At 57.8% G+C, this 23,985-nt stretch overlaps 1 protein-coding gene across 2 annotated transcripts in view; it reads left to right on the top strand.

Moving 5' to 3' along the window:
• PC (pyruvate carboxylase) overlaps positions 1 to 23,985 on the top strand; it is an 88,737-nt gene that overhangs the window by 50,126 nt on the left and 14,626 nt on the right. For both annotated transcript variants that reach the window (XM_040970884.1, XM_040970885.1), the window contains 7 exons: positions 20,379 to 20,514; positions 20,629 to 20,813; positions 20,992 to 21,157; positions 21,267 to 21,412; positions 21,514 to 21,631; positions 21,835 to 21,986; positions 22,947 to 23,065. In XM_040970884.1, coding sequence (XP_040826818.1) covers positions 20,379 to 20,514; positions 20,629 to 20,813; positions 20,992 to 21,157; positions 21,267 to 21,412; positions 21,514 to 21,631; positions 21,835 to 21,986; positions 22,947 to 23,065 — 1,022 coding nt within the window. The remainder of the gene's footprint in view (positions 1 to 20,378; positions 20,515 to 20,628; positions 20,814 to 20,991; positions 21,158 to 21,266; positions 21,413 to 21,513; positions 21,632 to 21,834; positions 21,987 to 22,946; positions 23,066 to 23,985) is intronic.

Raw genomic sequence — 23,985 nt, 5'->3', positions numbered from 1 at the left:
AATAAAAGAAGTTAAGACTTACTCGACAATAAAACTGTTGAAAAAGTAGAAACGGCTTGAGATAACTCCTGTTCTCAGGTCTGAGAGCTTTGCTTTTTTTTTTTTTTTAAGATTATATTTTTATTGGAAGTCAGATATACAGAGAGGACGAGAGACAGAGAGGAAGATCTCCTGTCTGATGATTCACTCCCCAAGTGAGCGCAGCAGCCAGTGCTGCGCCGATCCGAAGCCTGGAGCCCAGGAACTTCCTCCAGGTCTCCCACATGGGTGCAGAGTCCCAAGGCTTTGGGCCGTCCTCTGCTGCTTTCCCAGGCCACAGGCAGGGAGCTGGATGGGAAGTGGAGCAACTGGAACTCCAACTGACGCTCGAATGGGATGCTGGCCTTGTAGGTAGAGGCTTAGCCCACTGTGTCAAGTGCTGGCCACCCGTCTTAGATTAAAATATATATATATATAGATAGATAAAAACGTTTTATTTTGTTGTAATTATTGTTTATACAGTTGAGCGGGATGCACGTGTGGAGGAAGGTGTGTGCGACACGTTTCAGCTCTTCATTCTCCTGGTCTGCTGGGGTGAGAGGGAGGAGACCGCTCCTTGCTATCAAACTAAGAAAAAAAAAGATTTATTAATTTTATTTGGAAAGTCAGAGAGAGAGGGAAAGAGACAGAGACAGAGCAAGGGGGGGGAGAGAAGAGAGACCAATCCTCCATCTGCTGGTTCACTTCCCCAAACGGGCCAGAACTGGGCCAGTCTGAAGCCAGGAGCCAGTAGCTTCTTCAGGCTTCCTCGGTGGGTTCAGGGGCCCAAGTCCTTGCACCATTTTCCACTGTTTTCCCAGAGCATAAGCGGAGAGCTGGATCAGAAGTGGAGTCGTTGGGACAGGAGCTGGCGCTCATATAGGATGCTGGCACCAGCAGGTAGAGAAATAGCCTTTTAGGCCACCGCACCCATCCCCCCTCATCAGAATCAAAGCCTTTCGTGCTTCAAAAGGCACAAACAAAGTGAATACCACAGTTTGTAGAGCATCTGATAAGGGAATTGTATCAGACTATATAAAAAACGTTGACCAGGCTGGTGCAGTGGCACAGCAGGCTAAGCCCTCATGGGTGCTGATTTATGTCTTGTTGCTCCAGTTCCGATGCAGCAGCAGAGGCTGGCCCAAGTGGGACCTTGCATCCACGTGGGAGACCCCGAAGAAGCTGCCGGCTCATTGCCTCAGCTCAGCTCAGCTCTGGCCATTGCAACCACCTGGGGTGTGACCCAGTAGGTAGAAAACTTCCTCTCTGTCTCTCCTTTTTCCTCTGTAAAATCTGCCATTCAATTAAAAATAAATAAGTCTTTAAAGGAAAACACAAAAACCTTTTACTGCTCAACATTAAAAAAATATATTGATACAACTAAAAATGAGCTAAGGATTTGAATGACGTTTCTCTGGAGAAGACGTACTTAGGAGCCAATGAACTTAGGAAAGGTGCTCAGCATCATTAGGTGTTAGGGCAGCCTAAGCCAGGCCCGCAGGGGCCACCTGGGCCTCCCAGGGAGACTAATCCAAAAGGCATTACCAGCAGATGTTAGCTCAGACACTGCTGGGAGACAAAGCAACCCGCTGCCTTAGAAAGCCGCCAGATGTGATCCAGCAGTCCCATCCCCTGTCCCCACATCACCTCCAGCAAGAATCTTGTACCCAGATGTGCACAGGAGCATTTTGAAGACAGCCTGAAAGTGGAAATAGTCCAACAGCTCATCAGCTGATAAATTAGTAAACAAACTGTGGTATTGTCCTCGGGTGGGATATCACTTCCCACCGAGATGTTGTGCTGCCCTGTGGGCGAACTTTGACATGGACGTGCTAAGTGGAAGAAGCCAGACCTCAAACCCCTCTGTAAGTCAGGTTCTCTAGAACAAGCAAATCCATGATGGATAGACTGACCTCCTGGGGCTGGGGGAGCCATGGGGCTGGAGGGTGATGTGGCCAAGAGACAGGAAAAGTGTTCTAAAGTGATCAAGTTCAAGTCCTGGCTCCACTTTTGTCTCACTTCCTGCCCACACGTGTCCTGGAAGGCAGTGAGTGGTCCCTGCCGCTCACGTGCGAGACCCGGATGAAGTCATGGCACCTTGCTGCTGTAGGCATTTGGAGGGCAAACCAGCCGGTGGAGGATCTGTTTCTCTCTTCCCTTCAAATAATAATTTTAAAAAGACTAAATAAATTTTAGGAATAAAAACTATGTGTTGGTAACCGCCGTGGGATTTTTCTTTAGGTGTGTGAACTAGGCGGTGTAGAATTCCTGTCTCCTAGCTGTTGACAGGCCTGAGCTCAGGAACTCGGTGGTTGGATGAGGAAGCTTTGCTGCCCGCTCTTCTGTAAGCAGCAGACTGGGGGCGCTGTCCATCCCTGGACGCACTTCCTCATCGCTGGTGGAAGGCTGTAATTGCAACTCAGTTTTGTTTTGATTCTGTTCAAAATCTTTCCAGGCGTGCTGTGCGCCCCACACCTGCCAGATACTCTTTTGAAAGAAACAGACACGTGGAGGCGGAGGGGTTCGATTCTTCGGGAACCCCAGTTCCTGTGGGTCCTTCTGAGCCTCCCGGTCTCAACAATGCGTGTTGAGAATATCCCACGGGACTGCGGCTGGGATTAGGGGAGCCCCAAGGTGCATAGCAGACACCCGGCTGGGAATGCAAGTTGCTTTCCAGTGTTCTTGGAGTGAGATGTTCTTGCCCGGCTTGGAGCGTGGCGAGTTGTCCCGGATGCACCTGCCCACGTGAGCCCTGAGGTAAGCCCTGTTGCACATAGGCCTCTAGGACAAAGTTTAGCATATTCTTTTTACAGATTTTTTTTTTGTTGTTGTTGTTGGAAAGGCAGATATACAGAGAGAAGAGACAGAGAGGAAGATCCTCCGTCTAATGGTTCACTCCCCAAGTGACTGCAATGGCCGGAGCTGTGCCAATCCGAAGCCAGGAGCCAGGAGCTCTTCTGGGTCTCCCACGCAGGTGCAGGATCCCAAGGCTTTGGGCCGTCCTCGACTGCTTTCCCAGGCCACAAGCAGGGAGGTGGATGGGAAGCAGGGCTGCTGGAATTAGAAACGGTGCCCATATGGATCCCATGGATCCCATATCCCTGGTGCTACTACACGATCGTGCCAGGCCCAATTTAACATATTTTTAAAACATATTAATTTGGGCCCAGCACTGTAGCCTAGTGGCTTAAGTCCTTGATTTGCATGTGCTGGGATTCCATATGAGTGCTGGTTCATTTCCTGGTGGCCCTGCTTCCCATGTGGCCTTGGAAAGCAGTTGAGGACGACCCAAAGCCTTGGGACCCTGCACCTGTGTGGGAGACCCAGAAGAGCTCCTGGCTCCTGGCTTCGGATTGGCTCAGCTCCAGCCATTGCCGCCACTTGGGGAATGAACCGGCAGATGGCAGATCTTTCTCTCTGTATCTCCTTCTGTCTGTAAATCTGAGTTTGCAATAAAAAAAATATATTTTTTTAAATCTTTTTCCTGAAGCTGTGGTTGGACTTCAGGAGGGGCGACAATGTACACACACAGTGTGGCGCATGGTTGCACAGGAATGCCAGGCCAGGGAGCCCGGAAGGCCCCATCAGGGATATCACTGAGTGTTAGAGTAGCCACGTAGACACACAGGATGCCCAAACTCACATGCAGAGGAACAAATGATTCTGTAACTGTGCCCAAAATATTACATGGGGTACACTTAAAATGTGAGTTGAAGATGCTGGTTGAAATTCCGGACTTGAGTAGTAGATTTATTGTATTTGAAAGCTTGAGTTAGAGAGAGATAGTGACAGAGAGAGAGTTGGAGAATCTTCCCTCAGTTGGTTTACTCCCCGAATGGAAGCAGCTGCCTTGCTGGCCCCTTGCTCTGGCAAGGTTGTGCCAAAGGCGGCAGATCTGATTTCAAGCTCAAACTTACTGTCGAGCCCCCAGTGTGTCTCCGCTTTGGGTTGTTCCTCTAAAGAAAGAATTTTAAAGCAGCATTCTGTAGAAAGATGGCAAAGCAGACTGCCCCCCGCCTTGCTGCCCTTCCCCATGGTTAGGAAATTAAGCAGATATTTCAGAATCTCTAAGTCAGTCCATCCAACAAGCTGCCCGTACGGAGAACCTCTGGACCTGACCCAGCTCCTTCGGAGGGAGCTGCCCCTGTCCTTTCCATCCGAGTCTTGTGTTTTTGATTGGAGTGGCCAGGTATCTTCCTTAGGATCCAGTTTTTAAAGCCACCACTTTGGTCTGAGCTCCTTATTCCCAGTCCTTGGAGCAGCTGTGGTGACCAAGCTGAGTGGCCCTGGACGGAGACTTGTGTCGGCAGTGTCCTTGGGCTGTGGCCTTGCTGTTTGTTGGGGTCCCCTGGAATGTGATATCTGTGGTTGGTGCCGTTGAGTCAGAAGTGGCTCCCAGGCACTCCAGGGCATTGAATGACGCTGGGTCCCAGGGTGTGCCAGCTGGTAGCTGCCTGCAGCGAGACAGCAAGCTATGCTGCCGGGGAATGGTCGCAGGAAGGCTGGGTGCATTGGTCTGCCAGGAGCTGGAGCTCCGTCAGGCTCAGGGCTAGCCTTGCGCCGGAACTGCAGAGCCTCCTTCCTTGCCTCCCTCATTTCTTTGCCCTCCCCTTCCCTCCCACCTCTCCCCTCCCTCTTCCTGTAACTTGCCAAACATCCTGTCACAGGGGAAGATTCCTCAGTGTTACTAATGCAGAAGGGATTCAGGCTCTAATCCTTGTCAATTACAGCTCAACAGAAAAAGACCAACAGTTCAACAGGAAATGGGCAACTCATATGAACAGGAAATTTACAGAAGCGAAAACCTAAAAGTCCACCATCAGAAGGTATCCAGTTTCACTGATAGGGGGAACTGGTTTGATACCTGTGAGGTTGTCACAGTATCAGAGTTGGTAGAGCTGTGGGGTGACAGAACTCCTGCTGTGGCACTCATGGTGGCCACAGATATTATTAGGACATTACCAGCCTAGTTCTTTGGCCCACTTACAGAAAACAGTTGATATGAGGCTAGCATGCAACCCAGATGAGGTTGACAGGGATCCTGCTCAGCCCCGAGGAAGATGGTGTGGTGGGGAGAGGCTCTGCCGACAGCAGCTGTACAGGCCTGGCACACAGAGCTTCAAGTGCAGCCGACCTGTGTGCTCGCTCGCCTGTCGACGCACAGTGCTCCTGTCTGCACCCAGCGTGATGCAGTGTGCAAGGGCTGCCGCCCTGGGCAGTGTCTCTCACCCCTCAGCCCCACACAGGTCCTATAGTGGTCACGCTGGGATGTCCGGGGTGTCCGGGCAAGCTGGGGGAGTGCCTAGCCGGGCACCTCTTGTGCTTTGATCTGGACACTCCCTGTCCCTGTTTGGTTTACAGCGGGCGATGAATACGTGTGGGGTCAGGACGGGCCTGATGGAGCGAGTCCTGTGTCTGCCCCGTTTCGCAACTATTTTACACAGGGATTTGGCAATATTGACAGTAAAATGTACCCACTGTCTGAACCAACAGCCCCGCCGCCACGTCCTAGAGAATTCTTGTATGCTCTGTGTGTGAGGTAAGGGCATTTTGGTTTTGACCTTTTTTTTTAAAGCCACCCTTCATTGTGACACTTTTTTTTAGATTTAGTTTATTATTATTATTTTTTTATTATTATTAGAAAGTCAGACATTCAGAGAAAAGGAGAGACAGAGAAAATCTTCTCTCTGATGACTCACTACCCAAGCGCTGCAATGGCTGGAGTTGTGCTGATCCGAAGCTAGGAACCTGGAGCCTCTTCTGGGTCTCCCATGTGTGTGTACAGTCCCAAGGCATTGGACTGTGTTCGATGCTTTTCCAAGCCACAAGCAGGGAGCTGGATGGAATTAGAGCCAGTGCCCACATGAGTTCCTGGCAAATGCAAGGTGAGGACTTTAGCTACTAGGCTACCATGCCAGGCCCTGACTTTTTTTTTAAGATTTTTTTTTAAAGACTGATATGCAGAGAGAAGGGGATACAGAGAGAAAGGTCTTCTATCCACTGCAACAGCTGGAGCTGAGCTGATTCGATGCCAGGAGTTTCTTCCAGGTCCCCCAAACTTCTTCTGGGTCTCCCATGCAGGTGCAGGGTTCCAAGGCTTTGGCCCGTCCTTTACTGCTTTCCCAGGCCACCAGCAGGGAACTGGATAGGAAGTGGAGCAGCCAGGAAATGAACTGGCGTCCATATGGGATCTTGGCTCATGCAAGGTGAAGATTTAGCCGCTAGGCTATTGCACCGGGAGGGCCCCTTGACCTTATTTAAAAGTTTTTTAATTACAAAATTCTATTTTTCACTTTATTTGAAAGGCCAGTAGACAGAATTTTCCTATGCCAACTCACTGTTCAAATGCCCCTGACCGTTAGGTCAGTCCAGAGGCAGGGAACTTGGTCCTGATCTCCCAGGTGAGTGGCAGGACCCCCATGACCTGAACCACCCCCTGCTGCTTCCCAGGTCTGTAACATCAGGAAGTTGGAGCTGGGACCTGAGCCCAGGCCTGGGACCTGAGGTGCAGGTGTCCCAAGAGGCAAGAGCCACTCAGAAGACGCCAGCCCCTGGCTGTGGCTGTGTATCATAGCTGGTCAGTGGTCACAAAGTCCATGGACCGCCTCACCCCAGATTGGAAACGAGCTGTGTGCCTGGTCCACTGGGCCTGCCCTGACATGGTGCCATGGACCAGTCGGCTCAGGGACAGCGGAACTCCGGAGGTGGCAGCAGACGGAGTGTCAGTCACTTCCATGTCACAGATGACAGGTGGACAGCCAGATGCGGGCGTCTCCTTTACAGGGACCCTAATCCCCCTCAGGGGGCTCTGCCCCAGCCCCACCCCCTCCCAAAAGGCTCCACCCCCGATGCCATCACATGGAGGGGCGGGGAGAGTGTCAGGATTCCAACAGGGGAACTTGAGTGGGATCCAAGCATTTGGTCAGTAGCTTTGGGGATATGTATTGCTGGGAATAATGGACTATATCTATTGGTACAGATGTGGACAGATTTAAAATATCATATTGGATAGAAAAAACGAGTTAAAATGATCAAATTGGGGCAGATGTTTAGCCTACTGGTTTAAGATGCCAGTTGTGGCTCCAACCCACATGAGTCCAGCCTTCTCTCGCGTGGACCCTGGGAGGCCACAGTGACGGCTCAGGCGTCTGGGTTCCTGCTACCTGCGCGGGAGACCCAGATGGCGTTCCCAGGTCATGGCTTCAGCTCTCGCTCAGGCCTCGCCATCGGGATGCTTGGGAGTGAATAAGTAAGTGGGACATGTGCCTACTTGTTCACGGATAGATAGATGAATGTATCATTTATGCAAAAAAAAAAAATCGAAACAGAGATGATGGTGAGGAGTAACGCAAGCTTCTAGTGATGAACTCAACACAGGGGGTCTCGAGCAGCTCTGCTGGCGGTGGGCCCGGGAGGGGAGGCGGAAGGGGTGGGGTGGGGTGTGGAAGGAGCACAGGGCGGTGTGACTGTTGGGTGAAACTTCCAAACTTCCGGGAGGTCAGAGTGGACAGTCCGCTGTCCCTGCCACCCCCCGTGACTGCCCTTCACGCACAGCCCCTGTCTGCCTTGGCTGCTCAGCCTCTTGCTCCCAGTAGGGCTGCACTTTCCCCACCGGGGAGGCATGAGTGGGCACCACTCTCCCTCGGGGCTCCAGCAGGGTTATGTAACCATTGTTGTACCAGCACTTTTTTTTTGTTGTTTTTTGTGTTACTAAAAATCAAGGCAGGACTCACATCCAAAACTATAGGAAAGCACCTCAGCACAGCACGCTTGCCCTCCTCTTGCCCGCTCCAAGAGACCCCCAGTCCTGAGCTTGCAGCAGCTGCTCTGCGGTGCCCTCCAGGCCTGCCACTGGTGCCAGCCAGCGAGTTCCCCTGTGGGCTTCCTTTGCTAAATGCTGGGCAGGACTTCATGGCCTCCTTGTTCTTGGTTAGCACTCTTCTTTGTCCTGGTTAGTGCCCATCCCAGACCACGAGGGCTCAGTTTTTGCAAGGCCAGGCACGCATGAAAACATGTGCATTCCACCCTACGCTTGAGAAGCAGTCTGAGTTGGTGGAGAATTCTGGACTTTTCCAGCCGTTTCCTCGGAAGCCTGAAGACCTTAGCAGTGGCTCACGTCATCATTGAACCCTGTGACCTTCTTCCTTCAGGTGTGCAGGTGGCCAAAGGATGGCCCCGGGACCCCTAAGCGTGACCTCGGAAGGGAAAAGGACTTTTGCAGGTGTGATGGGGGCTGCGGACTGACCTGGCGAGCACCCTGGTTCTCCAGGTGGGCCCTAGACCTCGCTAGAGTTCACAGCTGCAGGAATGATTTTTGGCCCAGCCTACGACTGACCTCCAGCCTGGAGACAGTAACATGTTTTCTGTTCCTGTTGAAGTCACCCAGAAGGTGGTCGCTTGTTACTGTAGCAACGGGAGACAAATCTGGGGGAATGTGGCCCCACCCCTCTGGAGCATCCTCTGAGTTCCCGGGGGAGTTCTGGAATCCCCCAACCCCTTGAGCCTTCCCGCTGGCTGCTTGGGATCACGGGCCGCCAGATGTGCTCACTGGACCGGCTCTTCCCGCCTCCTCTTCCCTTCTGTTTTCCGTGTGTCGGGGCTGACATCTTAGCGGCCTCGTAATTCTATTTACTGTGTTTGGAGGCTTCTGCACCCTATTTTTAATTTCCTAGAGCTCTTTCCCGTTGTTGGTTTTAAATAGCTGCCGCCCCTGACTCTGGCTGCATTTGCGCTCCGGCTTGCTCAGAGGCGGCTCAGGGCAGGCTCTCCCAAAGGGCCCCCTCTCCATTCTGTTTTTCTCCTCAATTCTCAGTTCTTTAAAAAAAAATCCAGTTTGTTTTTGGATGGATTTGTCAGCCATTTCCTCTGATATCTGCTGGTCAGCTTAGCGTCTTTCTGGAGAATGGACCCCAGGACCAGGGACAAGTCTGAGCAGGGTACAGCTGTGGCCCAAGGCTCTAGCTGGGAGAGGAGACGCCACGAAGCTCCAGGCTGTGTGTGCTGCTGGGCTGGGCAGGGACCCTCTGGGTTGGAACAGCTGCGTGGGACTGAGGAGGGGGTCACCACCTGCCATTGCTTTTCCTGTAACCAGCTTGCGGCCTGCCTTGCTCCCGCCGGGCAGAACACCTGCCCTGTGGGGCTCTGGACTTGCCGGCCAGTGCAGCCCTTGGCTCAGCCAGGCGCTCCCCGCGGTCATTACCACCAGTCCGGGAGTTTTCTGGACTGCATTTGTCTGCTAACGTCTGCTTGCCCCTTCTTCGACCCGCTGCTCTCTAAGAAGACAATTTGTCATGCAGGCTTCTGTGGTGTTTCGGAGGAGATAGAAATAAAGCCCAGTGCCTGATCCACTGTGTCCCACAGACCTGCTCATCCCGGCCCTCGGTCTCATCCTGCCCCTCTCCTCCTTCCCTCAACTCTGTGGCCCCAGGGAGCCCTGGGCTCAGCAGCCTCAGCCACTGGTCCCACTGGTCCCTGCTTTCTAGGCAGGGCTCCCCTCTCATGTCAGCAGCGATAGGTGTAGCTGTGGCTCCCGCAGCTCCACATGGGCCCTGGCCATGCGTCAGTGTCAGCTCTGCTCTGGCCTCATCCATGGGTGCTGTCATAGCCTCTTGTCCCCTCCCCTGCGTCTGTTTCTGAGTAGACTGGGGGCTCCTGGGTCTCCTTCCCTGTCTGGAGAGCTCACACGTAACCCCAGTTCAGCAGGGCTGGTGCCCACCTCTGCCGCCAAGGTGGTGCCACTGTTTACCTTCTTCCTGCTGCCTCTGTGCGCCTTAGCTGGTAAATGTGGCCTGGTTCCCTCCACTACCTCCACCCTACCAGGCCTTGCTGTCCATGTCCCACTCGCCTGGCTGTTTCCTGGTATCCCCTCCTGGACCTAGAATGGATGCTTGTTCGGATGTTGAATATCCCCTCTCTGAGGCCCAGGTGCCCTTTAAGTCTGGCCCTCAAAGGCTTCTGGTAATGTTAGGAAGAGAGGCACATCCTTACTGTGTGGCTAGGCACTTGTCAGGGGGCTTGTTCCCTGGGGCTGATGTGACCAGGCACCCAGGGCTGGGGGCTGAAGACATCAGAGCTTGGCTATCCCATAGAGCTGGAGGTCAAGTCCAGGACCAAAGCACTGGCCATGCCTCACCTCCTCCAACATCTCCCAGCTCCTGGTGTTTGCAGGAGGCCTTCCCTGGCTTGTGGGCACCTCGCTGCAGCCCCAGTACAGTCTCCTTGTGTCCCTTCCTTCCTAAAGTCCTCCGGCCACGAGCTGCTCTCACCTGCCGGCATCCATTGCGTGGTGTCGGGGGGCAGGTCCTGTGTGGCTCTCGCTGGGTGGAGCAGCTGGCAAGAGGGCACACACCTGCAGTGTGTGCAAGGCCTGGGCCCATCCACCTACGGGCCCAGGGCTCAGGGTCAGGACGCAATGCCATGGCTTGGCGGGAAGTTCAGCGTCAGGGTCTAACAGGTTAATCTGAGGGTGACCCAGTCTGTGAGGCACCTGTATCCTCGTGTGTCCTGGCTGCAGCTTCTGGGGTTCTCCTCCACACTGGGGCCCCTTGGACACCCCTTTAGCTTTCGGTTGCTGCCCTGGTGGCGAGGAGCAGTGCTGGTTAGCCCTAGAGTATTTCTGCCCTCACTCTGCAGACCCAGAGCATGCATGCATCCATTCATTCCTCAGACATTTATTAGGTTTTTTTAAAGATTTATTTTTATTATTATTATTTTTTAATTGGAAAGGAGGATATACAGAGAGGAGAGACAGAGAGGAAGATCTTCCGTCCGATGATTCACTCCCCAAGTGAGCGCAACAGCCGATGCTATGCCGATCCGAAGCCAGGAGCCTCTTCCAGGTCTCCCACGCGGGTGCAGGGTCCCCAAGCCTTGGGCCGTCCTCGACTGCTTTCCCGGGCCACAGGCAGGGAGCTGGAAGGGAAGCAGGGCTGCTGGGGATAGAACCGGCGCCCATATGGGATCCTGGGCATGCAAAGCGAGGACCTTAACCACTGTGCCACCGTGCCGGGCCCAGACATTTATTAGTTTTAATGTCAGGCACCACGCAGAGTGCCAAGTGCAGTGGAAGATGGCAGGGGATGGAATAGACACTGGATCCTGCGCCCCGGTCCTCACGGCTTCTGGTGAGGGAGACGTGCCAGCTGAGGCATCGCCACCACGTCAAGTGTTCCTCACTGAGGCCTCCCCTGAGCAGAAGGCCAGCAGGGATGGCCAGGACAGGGATAGCTGTGCTGAAGAGAGACGCTGCGTCAGTGGGCCACAGGTTGTCAGATGTCCAGAAGGGCTGTGTGCTCGTAGATGGGCAGCAGTGCCTTCCTGGGTGAGCCCTCGTGTTACAGTCCCCCTGCACCTCCGGGAAGAGCCCACTCTCCTTCCCTCCTCCCTGCCCTGCTGGGCCAGCAGTGACAGCTCCCCGTGCCAGGGGGCAGTGTTGACCCTAGTATGTGCCCTGTCTGCCAATGAGGCTGGCATGGAGCAACCACCTCCCTCCTTTCCCCACAGCCCTCTTTGCCCCTCACCCACAGAGACCTGTGCGGCCTTGCCAGCTATGGCCCAGGCCACCTTCCCCCTGGCTGCTGCCTTTGAATGGGGGGTGTGCCAAGGCTGCCGTCCTGCCCAGTGCTGCCCAGGGGCCTGGCCGCCTGGAGCCTGCAGGCGCCTTCGTGCTGCCTTCTGTCTCTGGCAGCTCCTCTCTCCCCTCCTCCAGTCTGACATCTGCATTGTTTCTCATGACTCCTTCCGCCACTGCCCGGAAAGCTCAGGGGGCCTTGCCATGTCCTCTGGGCTCTTTGATATGGACTATTGCCCGCCCCATCCCCTCAGCCTGGCGGAGACTTCCTTTCGTCTGGCCCCGTTGGCTGCCAGCCCCCAGGCCCACTGGACCATTCCCGACAGCGTGGAGCATCCCATCCGCCGGGCGCTGCTGTTGGCGCCACAGCAAGGCCTCTGCCAGCGACTTCCGTCGTTCTGGTGCTTGGCCTGCTTTTGGCTGACAGCAGCCAAAGCTGATGGGGACAGAGTGTGGGAGGGGTGCTGGGCAACAGGGGACTCCTGGGCCTACCCCCTCCCCCTTGGGCCTGAGATGTATCTGCTGAGAGACCTGGACCTTGGACTTGGAGTGGGCAGTGTAGACTAGGCTGGGCTTTCAAACCGACACATAGGCCGGCTGCCCCTCAGGTGGGACTCCACCAGTGGGTACAGAGGCCGCCTTGTCTGTGCCCAGACCCACTGTTGCTAGCCTGCAAATGGAAACCTGTGCCATGTCCCTGGCCCCAGGACAGCCTGTCAGCTGTGGTGGAAACGCTGGGGACACTGATGATTTGGGGGCCAAGCTGAGGCCGGCCGGATTGATCTAGAAGAGGCGGCTAGCGGCTTTCCTGGGGGAGTCCAGGCCAAGGACGCACAGCTTCGGTGAGGCGGTGGCCTTTGGGTTTGTGTATCTGATCCCCTGTCACATGAGTTCCTCTCATTGCACAAAGTCCTCACTGGGCACGGCTCCTACTGGAGAGGGAGGCGCACAAATTGGGTTGAAATCTGGCTCTCTGGTGACCTTGGAGGTGCTGCTTAGTACTACTGGGTGTGGTACATGCTAGTGTGGCAAGCAGTGGCTTACCCCCATGTGCCAGTGCCAAGCCCAGGTAAGGTATGCAGGCCCCTCTAGATGTGGGATTGCCACCATCTCTGCTGGCTTGGGGCCTGGCACACACACCCAGCTGCTGAGTAATAGCCAGGACCTCTTGCTGGCTCATGCTGACCTAATTCTCCCCACTTCCTGATGGAGAGAATGCTGAGTTCACTGGTCCCAAGTGGAGGGTGAAACAAAGCGCAGAGCTCGGGGGGGGGGGGGGGGAGGACGCTCTGTGCCTGTTTCCAGTGGCGGGGAGGACAGGTGCCCGCTAGCCCTGCTTCCCTGGGGAGGCAGCCTGGCTCACAAGCAGCCATCGCACGTCCGGAAGGACTGGCAAAGCTGCCCCAGCTCCCCGAGGCCGAGGAGAGGAATGTGTCAGCTGGCACGGGCAGAAAAAGCGGCCAGAGTTCTCTGGGTTGTCTGCTCTGGATGGAGAGGGAACCCCGGGTGAGGGGGCCTGGGGAGGGGCTTTTTCCTGCCACGTGCCTCCCTCTCTGTCTCAGACCAGGAAGTAGAATTTTGCTTGGGTGCAGCAGCGGCAAGTGACCTGTGGTGTCCCCGAGGCAGACGCGTGACCTGAGCCACACACCAGGCTCTGCAGGGTCCCGCGCTGCTCACCTGGGAGGAGAGCTGGCCTCCAGAAGAGAACAGCTCAGTGCTGGCCAGAGGAATCGGCTTATGTCATTGGTGCCGCCAAAGGCATGGGGCTTGTGGCTGGCGTGTTGGCACAGTGGATTAAGCCACTGCCTGTGGTACACCGTTATCCCCATACGGGCGCTGGTTCAAGTCCCAGCTGCTCCACTTCTGATCCAGCTCGTTGCTGATGTGCCTGGGAGAACAGTGGAAAGTGACCCAAGCGTTTGAGCCTCTGCACCCTCTTGTAGAAGGCCCAACGAAGCTGGTGGTTTCTGGGCTTGACTCGCCCAACCCCGGCCATTCCAGCCATGTGAGGAGTGAACCAGTGGTTGGCAGATCTGTCTGTCGGACTATGTCTTTGCCTTACAAAACAATAAATCTTAAATGAATAAATAAATAAGTCCTGGGATGGTAGATGAGGCCCAAGAGCAGGGCAGTCTGAGCCCGCGCGGCTCCGTGTGCTGGGCAGGTGACGGAGTACGTCTGGAGCTGTGCCCACTAGGAGGGCCAGGCCTGAGACACTTCCGGACAAGTGTCACCTGGGCAAAGGGGCTGGCATGTGGTCACTCCGGGGTGCCAGGGCTTGGTCTCGTGCAGTGGATGCCCTGGAGGACGTGTCAGGCCTCCTGCCCACCTGCGGCTCCTTGCTCAGTGCTGCTTCTCCCCGGGGCTCCCCGTGGCTGTCTCTCATCTCATGGTTCTGACGCTTCAGCTTTAGGGGCAAGGAGAATCCACCTACTGAGCTCGTCCTTTTGGGCTGCCCCGACCCCACGCTGCGGGGTGGGTGAGCTGTGGAGGCCTGCACCTCTCCTGCAGTAGCGTCTCTCCCAGCTGGCATGGGTTCTGGGAAGAGCTGTTTCTGACCTCAGTTTCCGGCCCATGTTTCAGACTTGGAAGGCGGTGGGGTTGGGTGAGGGCGGATTCTGAGAACTGTGCAATATTTGCGCACAGGTCCACAGGGCCGCGTCCTGCGTCTGGCAGGGGGCTGTGGGACAGCGGGGCTGCTGCCGCAGTGACTGAGCCAAGGGCAGTGACACTCGCCCTCATTCACACGAGAGGCCAGCCGGCCATTGCTGGCATTTCTGCGCCTGTACCCTCGGGGGCAGCCAGTTTCAAGCCCCTGCAGAAGCCAGCCTCCTGCTCCGTCCCAGGCTGCCGATGCTGTATTCCAGGCCTTGAGGGGCGGGCGCTACCCCGGGGGAGCCCTCCCCCCACCTCGGCCTTGAGGCAGCCCAGCCTCCCACAGCCTGAGGCCAGAGGACTTTGGATCTCTGACCAGCAGCAGAGCAGCGGCTGATAGTGGCTTCTCCATCATCATCATCTGGGTTTTGCAGACCAGGGTGCCTGGCCAGTTCAGGGTGAGTGGTCCGGACAGGTGCGCCCCACACGCCTGACACGCCTACACTGCCTGTGCCGGAGTAGCCACGAGTGGCAGGGAGGTGGGAGTGGGGATGGGGACGGGTTTCTGCACGAGATGACCACACCCCGTGTGCCTGGACCTGTGACTTGGTTCTGAGCGGGTACAGTCGTGGCTTGTTCTGATGCCCCGTTCTGCTCAGCACAGAGCAAGCATCGTGTTAGACCTGCAGGCTGTACAGGGCCTTCTGACCCAGGGAGGTTGGGTGCAGGTGCCCGTGAGAAAGCTGTGTGTGTGTAGGGGAGCTGGAGTGAGCTTGGGAGCAGACCCAGGAAGGCGTACCTTCTCCGTTGGTCCACAGGGAGGGGAGGACAGAGAGGGACAGAGGGGAACCAGAGAGGGACACCAATGGGCGTTCACCCCCAGACCTGGTCCTCTGGGACAGGGTGCTACTCCTGATTTTGTAGATGAGGAGACGGCCCCTAGCAGTGCTTTGCCACAGAGAAGGTCCAAGCCTGGACGCTGCTCGGAAGCTGTGCAGGGCCTCCTAGTCCCCGTCCCGACATCAAGGAAGGGTCCCAGTCTTGCCAGCTGTGACTGTGGGCTCCAGGTGCCGCCAGCTAGAGTGCCTGCACCCGGGGACATGTCTGTGCGGGTCTCCAGCCTCGGCCCACTTCTGCTGCCCCCTGTGTGGTCACAGGGTCATGACCTTGTCCAGCAGCCCCTGGCCAGGCCCCGGGGTGCCGGGATTCCCACCCAAGAAGGGCCTCTGCAGACAAAGGGTGCCCTGGTGGCTAGGGGTGGTGAGGGGCCAGCTCAACAGGGCCACTCCGAGGGGCAGGGCCCAGCCTCAAAGACCGGGAGCTGCCAGCCCTCTTCCTTAACGGCCAAGGAAATCCCTCCATTCACCTGAAGAAGCAGGTGCAGGGGCCGGGGTGACAGCCAAAACGACCATGGCAGCCATCCGACAGGCTGTCGCAGTAACCCCAGGTGGGCGAGGTCGGGGCCGCCCTGCGTGTAGCAGCAGAGGTGGGAATTTAATCATCCTGGCGCCCCAGGTTGTTTCCGTAGCCGCCAGGCTGTTCCTGGGGGCAGCGGGTGGCAGGTGGGAAGGGGCAGGGGGCTGTCCAGGAGCTCCCCTAAGGGTTTTCAGGTCCCCTGAGTTTGTCCCTTCATTTTGTTTTCAGGTTTCTAAATGATGCCTGCTGGAGCAAAGTGTGTGGGTGGTGGAACAGCACGCCCAGGTGGGCAGGGACTAACCCTGCACTGGTCCGGGCACCCAGGAGTGGGCAGCTGACCCCTAGCGTGCCATGCTTGTGGCCTCTGTTGCTTTGGCAACGTCTTCCAGGAACACACTAGCTGCAAAACCTCTTGCCTTGGCATCACAAAGTCTCCCACAGCATGGAGCCCGTGTGTGCCGAGGGCCTGCCCCGTCTTACAGTGTCTCCGTGGAACCCCGTGTGTGCCGAGGGCCGGCCCCATCTTACAGTGTCTCCGTGAGACACTCTAGATGACCCCATGTCCCTTGCTGTGGACAGTCCTGGCACTGTAAACTGTCCCGCTCGTGTCCTGCCTCATGCACTGGAATAATCCCTTGGGTTGCTTGGTGACCAGGCCAAAGAAGGGAATACTCTGGAAGGTTCCTGATCAGATTTGTGGGCCACCTTCCCCCCAAGTGGCCCTACTCCCAGCCAGCACCTGTGGGTCTGCCCATAGGTCTTACCCGCCTAGTACCCCGCCCTCCCCTCCTTTCCCCTCTCCTCCCTGCGGCCAACACACAGGTCAGAATGACACCTCCTTGAAGCTGCAGGGATTGGGGGACCCTGGCGTTCGCAGTTCGGCTGCTGCGCCCCCCAGGGGGCTCTTTGCCTCTTCCTCCCTGTCCTCGTGGTCACGGAGATGACCACTTGGCGCAGTTAGGGTTGCAGCCCATGCCTGTTTCCGGGGGCGTGCCCTATGCTGCCAGCGTGGCCTGTACCCTGCCTCCTCTGCGCCCGCCGTGGGTCACGTGGCATGGTCCCCAGGGCAGAGGGTGGGGACACTGCAGGCAGATCGGAGCAGAGAGCAGCCCGTGGCCCCGTCTGAGGTTCCTCTCAGAGTAAGACGTGGGGGTCAGGAGTCACATCCCTCAACCCCCAGCTCCCGACTGATACCCAGGGTACCCCTTGGTGAGGTGAGCAGCCCCCACAGGATGAGCCGGGCTGTGGAGTTCTTCACAAGGTGTTTAGAAATGGATTCAACTTTATACCAAAGCAACAGAAGCCTTGGCACCCGCCCCGGGTCCCCCAAACCAGCGTCTTCATTGCCCTCATGTTTTCCCCTGGACTTGAGTGTGCTTCCTCCAGAGAGGAGGACACCCACTGCCTGACCCCGGGCTGGGGTGGGACCGGCGACCCCGCCAGACCTCGTCATGCTTGTCGCTGTGCCCCCAGACAGATCCCCAAGCCCCCATCTGGATCACGTGGGCAGTGGGTCGTTGTCTCTGTGCTTCCCCAACCCCCAGCTGCTTTTGTTTGCTTTGTTCACCACCTTTGACAGCGGTGAAGAGTTCAAGGTAGCTGTTGTGTGGGATTTTCCCTGAAACCTGGGTTTGTCTCTTGTTTTCTCCTGGTTATAATTCAGGTTGTGGGGTCAAACGTGATAGCCTAGCAGCTAAAGTCCTCGCCTTGAACGCACTGGTTCTGATCTGGGCAGCTCCACTTCCTATCCAGCTCCCTGCTTGTGGCCTGGGAAGGTAGTGGAGGACGACCAAAAGCCTTGGGACCCTGCACCCATGTGGGAGACCTGGAAGAAGCTCCAGGCTCCTGGCTTTGAATCGGCTTAGCTCCGGCTGTAGCAGCTGCTTGGGGAGTGAATTAGTGGATGGAAGATCTTCCTCTCTATCTCTTCTCTATATATATCTGACTTTACAATAAAAATAAATCAGTATTTTTTATAAAGATTTATTTATTTATTGGAAAGTCAGATATACAGAGAGGAAGAGAGAGAGGAAGATCTTCCGTCCGATGACTCACTCCCCAAGTGAGCGCAACGGCCGGTGCTGTGCCGATCCGAAGCCAGGAACCAGGAACTTGTTCTGGGTCTCCCATGTGGGTGCAGGGTCCTAAGGCTTTGGGCCGTCCTCCACTGCTTTCCCAGGCCACAGGCAGGGAGCTGGATGGGAAGTGGAGCTGCCTGGATTAGAACTGGCGCCCATATGGGATCCTTGTGTGTTCAAAGTGAGGACTTCAGCCGCTAGGCCACTGCTCCAGGCCCAATAAATATTTTTTTAAAAATTCAGGCTATGCCCTGTTCCCGCAATGCAGCACAGACATCCTGTCCCCCAAGCTCCTGGCAGGAGCCGCACCTGTTGGGGGCTGGTGGTGTTAACCCTCCGCGCTCATCCACGTGGGTCAGCACCCTTCTGCTGTCTCCTCCTCTCGGGGACTCGGTTACTCGGGGTTGACAGCAGGCAAACAGTGGTCACGGGCCAGTGCAGTGTAACCATTTTCTAGGTTTTAAACTGCCCGCTGTGTTGAAATCTCGTGGAACTCGTCCTTGGTGCGGGTGCCCAGGCGGCGTGCTGCCCGCTGCTTAGTGCTGGGCCTTCTGGCGAGCAGCCCGTGTCCGGGGCGGCCCCGGAGCATGTGTGACGCTGGCACTGTATTCCGGTCACGTTCAGCTATGGCTGGCAAGCTGGGAAGTGTTGCCCGTAAGTGGACGGGTGAAAGTCCTCGGCTTAGCAAAAGAAGTGCTTGTAAGCTCTGGGGTCTGGCGAGATTCTTGGAGCAAGCGGGAGAGAAACCACACTCCTGTGTGCTTTTTATTGCAACGTGTCCCAGTAATTGTATTTTATCAGTTACTGCTGTTAAGCTCCCGAGCCGAACTTGGGAATTCCATTTTATCACAGGTGTGCGTGTGCAGGAAAAGATACAGCGTGTGTGTTCCATCCAGCGGCAGGTGTGTGCTGGGCGTCTTGGTCAGACCCTCCACAGATGGGGGCTGGGGTGCTGTGTGTGTGAGTGTGAATGAGTGTGTATGTGTGTGTGTGTGTGCTGTGATTAGCACAGGTGTGTGTGCCCTTCTTTCGATAAGACAACGAGCCTGCAGCCCAGCTGGGTTGCCCTGCCCGGGCTTGTGGACTGGGTGTGTGGCACAGGGGCCTCCTCCAGATGTGGCAGGCTGGCTGCTACTTTACCTCGCTTTTAAAGATGTGTTTATTTGAAAGGCAGTAACAGAGAGCGAAGAAAGAGCCAGAGAGAGACAGACAGGTATTGCATCTGCTGGTTTACTACCCAGACGGCCACAATGAGTGAGGCTGAGCCAAGCTGAAGCCAGGAGCTTCTTCCAGGCCTCGCGTGTGGGTGCAGGGGCCCAGGCATGCCAGGCCCGCTGCTCTGCCAAGGACATTAGCAGGGAGCTTATCAGATGAGTGGTGGAGTAGCTGGTGCTGGTGTCCCAGGTGGCAGCTTTACCAGCTGCTCCTGCGCCCCAGCTTTCCTTCTGACTCTGGGGTAACCCAGCAGGCTCTACCCACCAGTGTGGCTGGAGCCAAGGGCCCAGGCCCCTAAAGCGTGTTTCCCTGGCCCCGCGCACGACACGCCTTGCCTACAAATGCCCCAGGCGCTGCCCCCTGCCCTGGCCTGGCTGTGACCCTGTCCCGTCTCACCCTGTTTCCCTAAGGTCTTGCCCATAGCAGATTCCGCTCTGCTCTCCATCCGGCCAGCCAGCGCCACTTCCTCCCCTGCCTGTCACATCCTGAGATGTCGCCTTATCCCCACCGACGCCAGCCCAGTGTGGCCCTCCACGTGCTCCGTCTGAGAGCCCCACTGCCTCCACTCCGGAGACGCTTGCCCAGCAGACACCTGCCCCCACTCTCGTCTCACCCTGCGCCCCAGCCTCCGCTAGCGGCACCCCCATGCCCCCATACCCCTGGCCTGTGCTCTCCCTGCAGCTCTGGCCTGTGGCTGCCCTCCCTGGCTCATCTCTGAGGTGCTTGCTGCGGCCTGAGCTGCTCTCTCACTGCTGAGGCCGAGAGCTGCCCGGGGCTGGGGGAGGCGGCGCAGGCCCTCACATGGGTGGCTGGGTTGCCATCCTCTGCCTCCGCAGGCACCTGAACAGGAAGCGCGGCTGGAAGCAAAGTGCCCCGGAGAGGCTGGCCTCACAGGTGGCAGCTTCTCACTGTGCCACATTATTCCCCCCATCTACCTCCGTCCCCGCTGGGTCTGGCGTCTGGCCCCTCGTGTTTTGTTGAGGATTTATGTAAAATTCCCCAGCGACGGCTCTGTGGGGAACCGCCTTTCCACTGAACCAAGGCGTCTTCCTGCAAGGTGGTCGCCTCCTCCCCCTCCTCCTCCGGGAATCCGCTCTCACCCTCCGGCCTGAAGCCCGGGAGAGAGGGCCAGGGCTCGGTGTCGGGGAGGTTCCGGTGCCCGGCGCCTGTCGGGGTCAGCTCACCAGGCAGAGGTCATTGACGGCCACGGGGTGGACCATGCTGAGACACGCACCGTGCCCGTCGGGGCCTCGGGCCTCTGAAATGGCTTTCCCAGCTTGAGGTGTGAATGTGAACATGATGTCGGTGTAGACAGGGCGAATTCGGGCATCCAGTGGCATTGGGGATCACACTTTCCCTGCCACTGGGCGATGCTGGGCTGGGCTGCAGGCACCAGGAGGTTGGCGCTGGTGTTTGTGGGGGTCAGCCTGAGGAGGGGCTGCCCCTGCTCCTTGGCCTCGGTGCTGATCCGTGCCTCTCCCCACTAGATGCTGAGGCTCCGGCCAGTGCAGGGGGGCCTGCGGCTCCTAGGCGTCCGCCGCACCTCCACCGCCCCCGCCGCCTCCCCCAGCGTCCGGCGTTTGGAGTACAGGCCCATCAAGAAAGTCATGGTGGCCAACCGAGGTGAGAGTGGGGCGGCGTCAGGCGCCAGAGCTGCCCCTGGCCTTCCTCTTGTCCTCCCCTCCTCCCCGCATCTCTGCTTCCCTCGGCGTCTGACTTCCCGGCCTCTTGCCCCAGGTGAGATTGCCATCCGCGTGTTCCGGGCCTGCACGGAGCTGGGCATCCGTACCGTGGCCGTGTACTCCGAGCAGGACACTGGCCAGATGCACCGGCAGAAGGCAGACGAGGCCTACCTCATCGGCCGCGGCCTGGCGCCCGTGCAGGCCTACCTGCACATCCCGGACATCATCAAGGTGGCCAAGGTGAGGCACCCCATCTGGCCCCAGGGGACTGTGGGAGTCTCTCGAGGCTGGGGCTGGGTCCCGGACCCAGGCCAGCCCCCTTGGGCACTTGTCAGGATGGACACGGGCGGGGCCAGCCTGGCCAGCACCTGCAGAGGCACTGAACGATGCCTGCTCTTGACCCTGACCCCCTCCACAGGAGAACGGGGTGGACGCCGTGCATCCTGGCTACGGCTTCCTCTCCGAGCGAGCAGACTTCGCCCAGGCCTGCCAAGACGCCGGGGTCCGCTTCATTGGGCCAAGCCCAGAGGTGGTCCGCAAGATGGGGGACAAGGTGGAGGCCCGGGCCATCGCCATCGCCGCAGGTGATGCTTGCACACGTAGCCCTCTTACCGGGCGCTGGCAGGGAGGGAGGGCGTGGCACTGTCTTTCCCTGACTGGTGTGGTGGGCACTGCCTCGCTGTCTCCCAACAGGTGTCCCCGTGGTCCCCGGGACAGACGCTCCCATCACCTCCCTGCACGAAGCCCACGAATTCTCCAACACCTACGGCTTTCCCATCATTTTCAAGGCCGCCTACGGGGGCGGGGGCCGCGGCATGAGGGTGGTACAGAGCTACGAGGTGGGTGAGAGCTGGGGGGAGCCCAGGGAATAGGGGGTGGGGCAGAGAGCCAGTGGCCAGGGCCTCGGAGTCCAAGGTGTGTACGCTTCACCCGTCCCCAGGAGCTGGAGGAGAGCTACACCCGGGCCTACTCGGAGGCCCTGGCCGCCTTTGGCAACGGGGCGCTGTTTGTGGAGAAGTTCATTGAAAAGCCACGCCACATTGAGGTGCAGATCCTGGGTGAGTAGGGACCCCCAAGGCTGGGCCGCAAGAGCCAGTGGCCTGGAGTTGCAGCCCTGGGTTCTGGGACAATCTGGGGACCCTCCCCAGGCGTGGAGCTCGGGCTGGGCTGGCTGCCAGGTCTGCACGGCTGGGCAGTGCCGGCCTCTCCCGGTGCTGGCCACAGACGAAGCTGAACTTGTTCCCCGCCCCCTCCCCGCCAGGGGACCAGTATGGGAACATCCTGCACCTGTATGAGAGGGACTGCTCCATTCAGAGGCGCCACCAGAAGGTGGTGGAGATCGCCCCGGCCGCCCACCTGGACCCCCAGCTCCGCATGCGGCTCACCAGTGACTCTGTGAAGTTGGCCAAGCAGGTAAAGGCAGGGGTAGGGTCTGGCACACCAGGCTGGGCACTACCGTGGCAGCCCCTGGGAAGCAGGGTGGCCTTGGTTGACCAGCAACTGGAGTTCACTGGGCTGATGTGGGGTGCCCGGCACCCATCTGTGCAACAGCAGGGGGAAGGAAGAGCCCTGGCCATTCCCCCACAGCCCGCCCTTCCCTGTGGTCCCAGCTGACCCGGAGTGAAGGGGTGCCACGCCGGCACGTCCTGGCTGCTGCCGTGGTTGCCTGTCTGTTCCCATTCCAAGGTCCTGTGCTCACTTGGCGATGCTGGTGCACTGAGCCCCAGGGTGACGGGGCAGCAGGTGGTCCCCCAGCACCTGCCGTGTGTGCTGTGTCTCAGGTCACAGCTGCATGACCCCAGCCAAGGTGGCAGTGGGGCAAGGTTCTGCTGGCCTTCCTGGCTGACCAAGCCACCACAAACCTTGACCGTGGCCTGTCTCTGGGAGGAGCTTCTGCTCTGTCGTAGGAAACGTCTCCATCTCATGAGTTTGGTCACACACACACCCGTTCTAGTTCCACAGTAGATTTTGTAGGCCCGGAAGCACAGCGGTATTATTGTTAAAATCCAAGTTGCTGTCACCATCCACTCGTTGCTTTAAAATGTGTGTCTCTTTGGGCAGCGGGAGGCGAGTAAGGGGTGGAATGAAGAGGCCCTCCAGCCCGGGGGGAGCACGGCCTGGGGGCCGCGGGGCTGCGGGGCTGAGTGGAGGTGAAAGAGGGTGGGAGGGAGCGCCTGCTGACTTCTCCCGCACACCTGAGGTGCCACCAGCCAGAGCTCCAGGTTGGGGCTAGGAACTGGGGGTGTCCGTGGGGACACAGCCCGGGTGGGGGCTTCTGCTTGGCCCGTCTGCAGGGGTCTGCTCTCCAGCCGACCCTCCCGGGTTGAGATGGAGTCCGCAGCAGGCTCCCGTTAGCCGCGCCTCCCTTGGCAGGTGGGCTACGAGAACGCAGGCACCGTGGAGTTCCTGGTGGACAAGCACGGCAAGCACTACTTCATCGAGGTCAACTCGCGGCTGCAGGTGGAGCACACGGTCACAGAGGAGATCACAGAGTGAGCGTGGGCCAGGGGGAGGGGGGCCAGGGGGAGGGGGCTGGGGGGAGGGAGGCCGGGGAGAGGGCGGCGGGGGGGAGGGGGGAGGGGGGAGGGCAGCCGGGGGGGGGGGCGCTGCCAGCCTGGGGACGGCACCTGCCATGCCCAGTCCTCAGATGAGGAACCCGAAACCTTCAGCCTCAAGGTGTTGTGAGAGCCACCTCGAGAGCACGTCAGGCCACAGAGCTGGAATCGAACACGGGTCTCCCTCCAGTCCTGCTCCCAGCCCACTATGAATGTTTCGCTAGGTTTCTTGTCATTGAAAGCGGTTAGCATGGGGGGCTTACACCATTTAGGGGTCCTGTGCGGCATTTCCGCCCAGGCGCACCCACTCACCCGCTCCCATCTCACGGTGCTTTGTCCAGGCCAGAGCCCGCGCTGCCACCCCATGGAGCTGCTGCTCCTGCCTGCCCCCCGCCCCCGTGTCCATTTATAAATAGCTTGATGCAGTTTCTACAGCGTCTTTTATTCTACTTTTTATTTTTATATATTTTTAAGCTTCCTTTTAAAAGTTACCCAAGTGCAGGAATTGCCCCAGGCCATCATTGTTGAAGATGTTGCAGACACCTCACCGGGCGTGGCTGGAGGGGTGGCAGTTGTGTTAGGAATATCCTGGTTAACTGAGTGTGCCAGTCCTTGGCTGCATCCTTCAGGAGCCCAAGGGGGGACACCAAGTGGGGTCACCGACAGGCGTCCTCGTCTGAGGGCTCCCGAGACAGGCGGAGCTGACTTGTCTGCCTTGGATGTGGCAGTCAGAGTGGCTTGTGGCGTTTGAAGATGCAGCAGCTGGGGGCAAGGGAGCCTGACTGGTCCAGTCCATCTCGGCCCGGAACACTTCTGGTCCAGATGCTGCCCTTGACACCCAGGCTGCTGTGGGCAGC

Source organism: Ochotona curzoniae, unplaced genomic scaffold (genome assembly GCF_017591425.1).
Source record: "Ochotona curzoniae isolate NIBS_2020 unplaced genomic scaffold, NIBS_Ocur_1.0 scaffold_4937, whole genome shotgun sequence".
NCBI lineage: Eukaryota > Metazoa > Chordata > Mammalia > Lagomorpha > Ochotonidae > Ochotona > Ochotona curzoniae.
The sequence above is the reverse complement of the archived record's forward strand: the minus strand, read 5'-3'. Positions and strand labels throughout refer to the sequence as shown.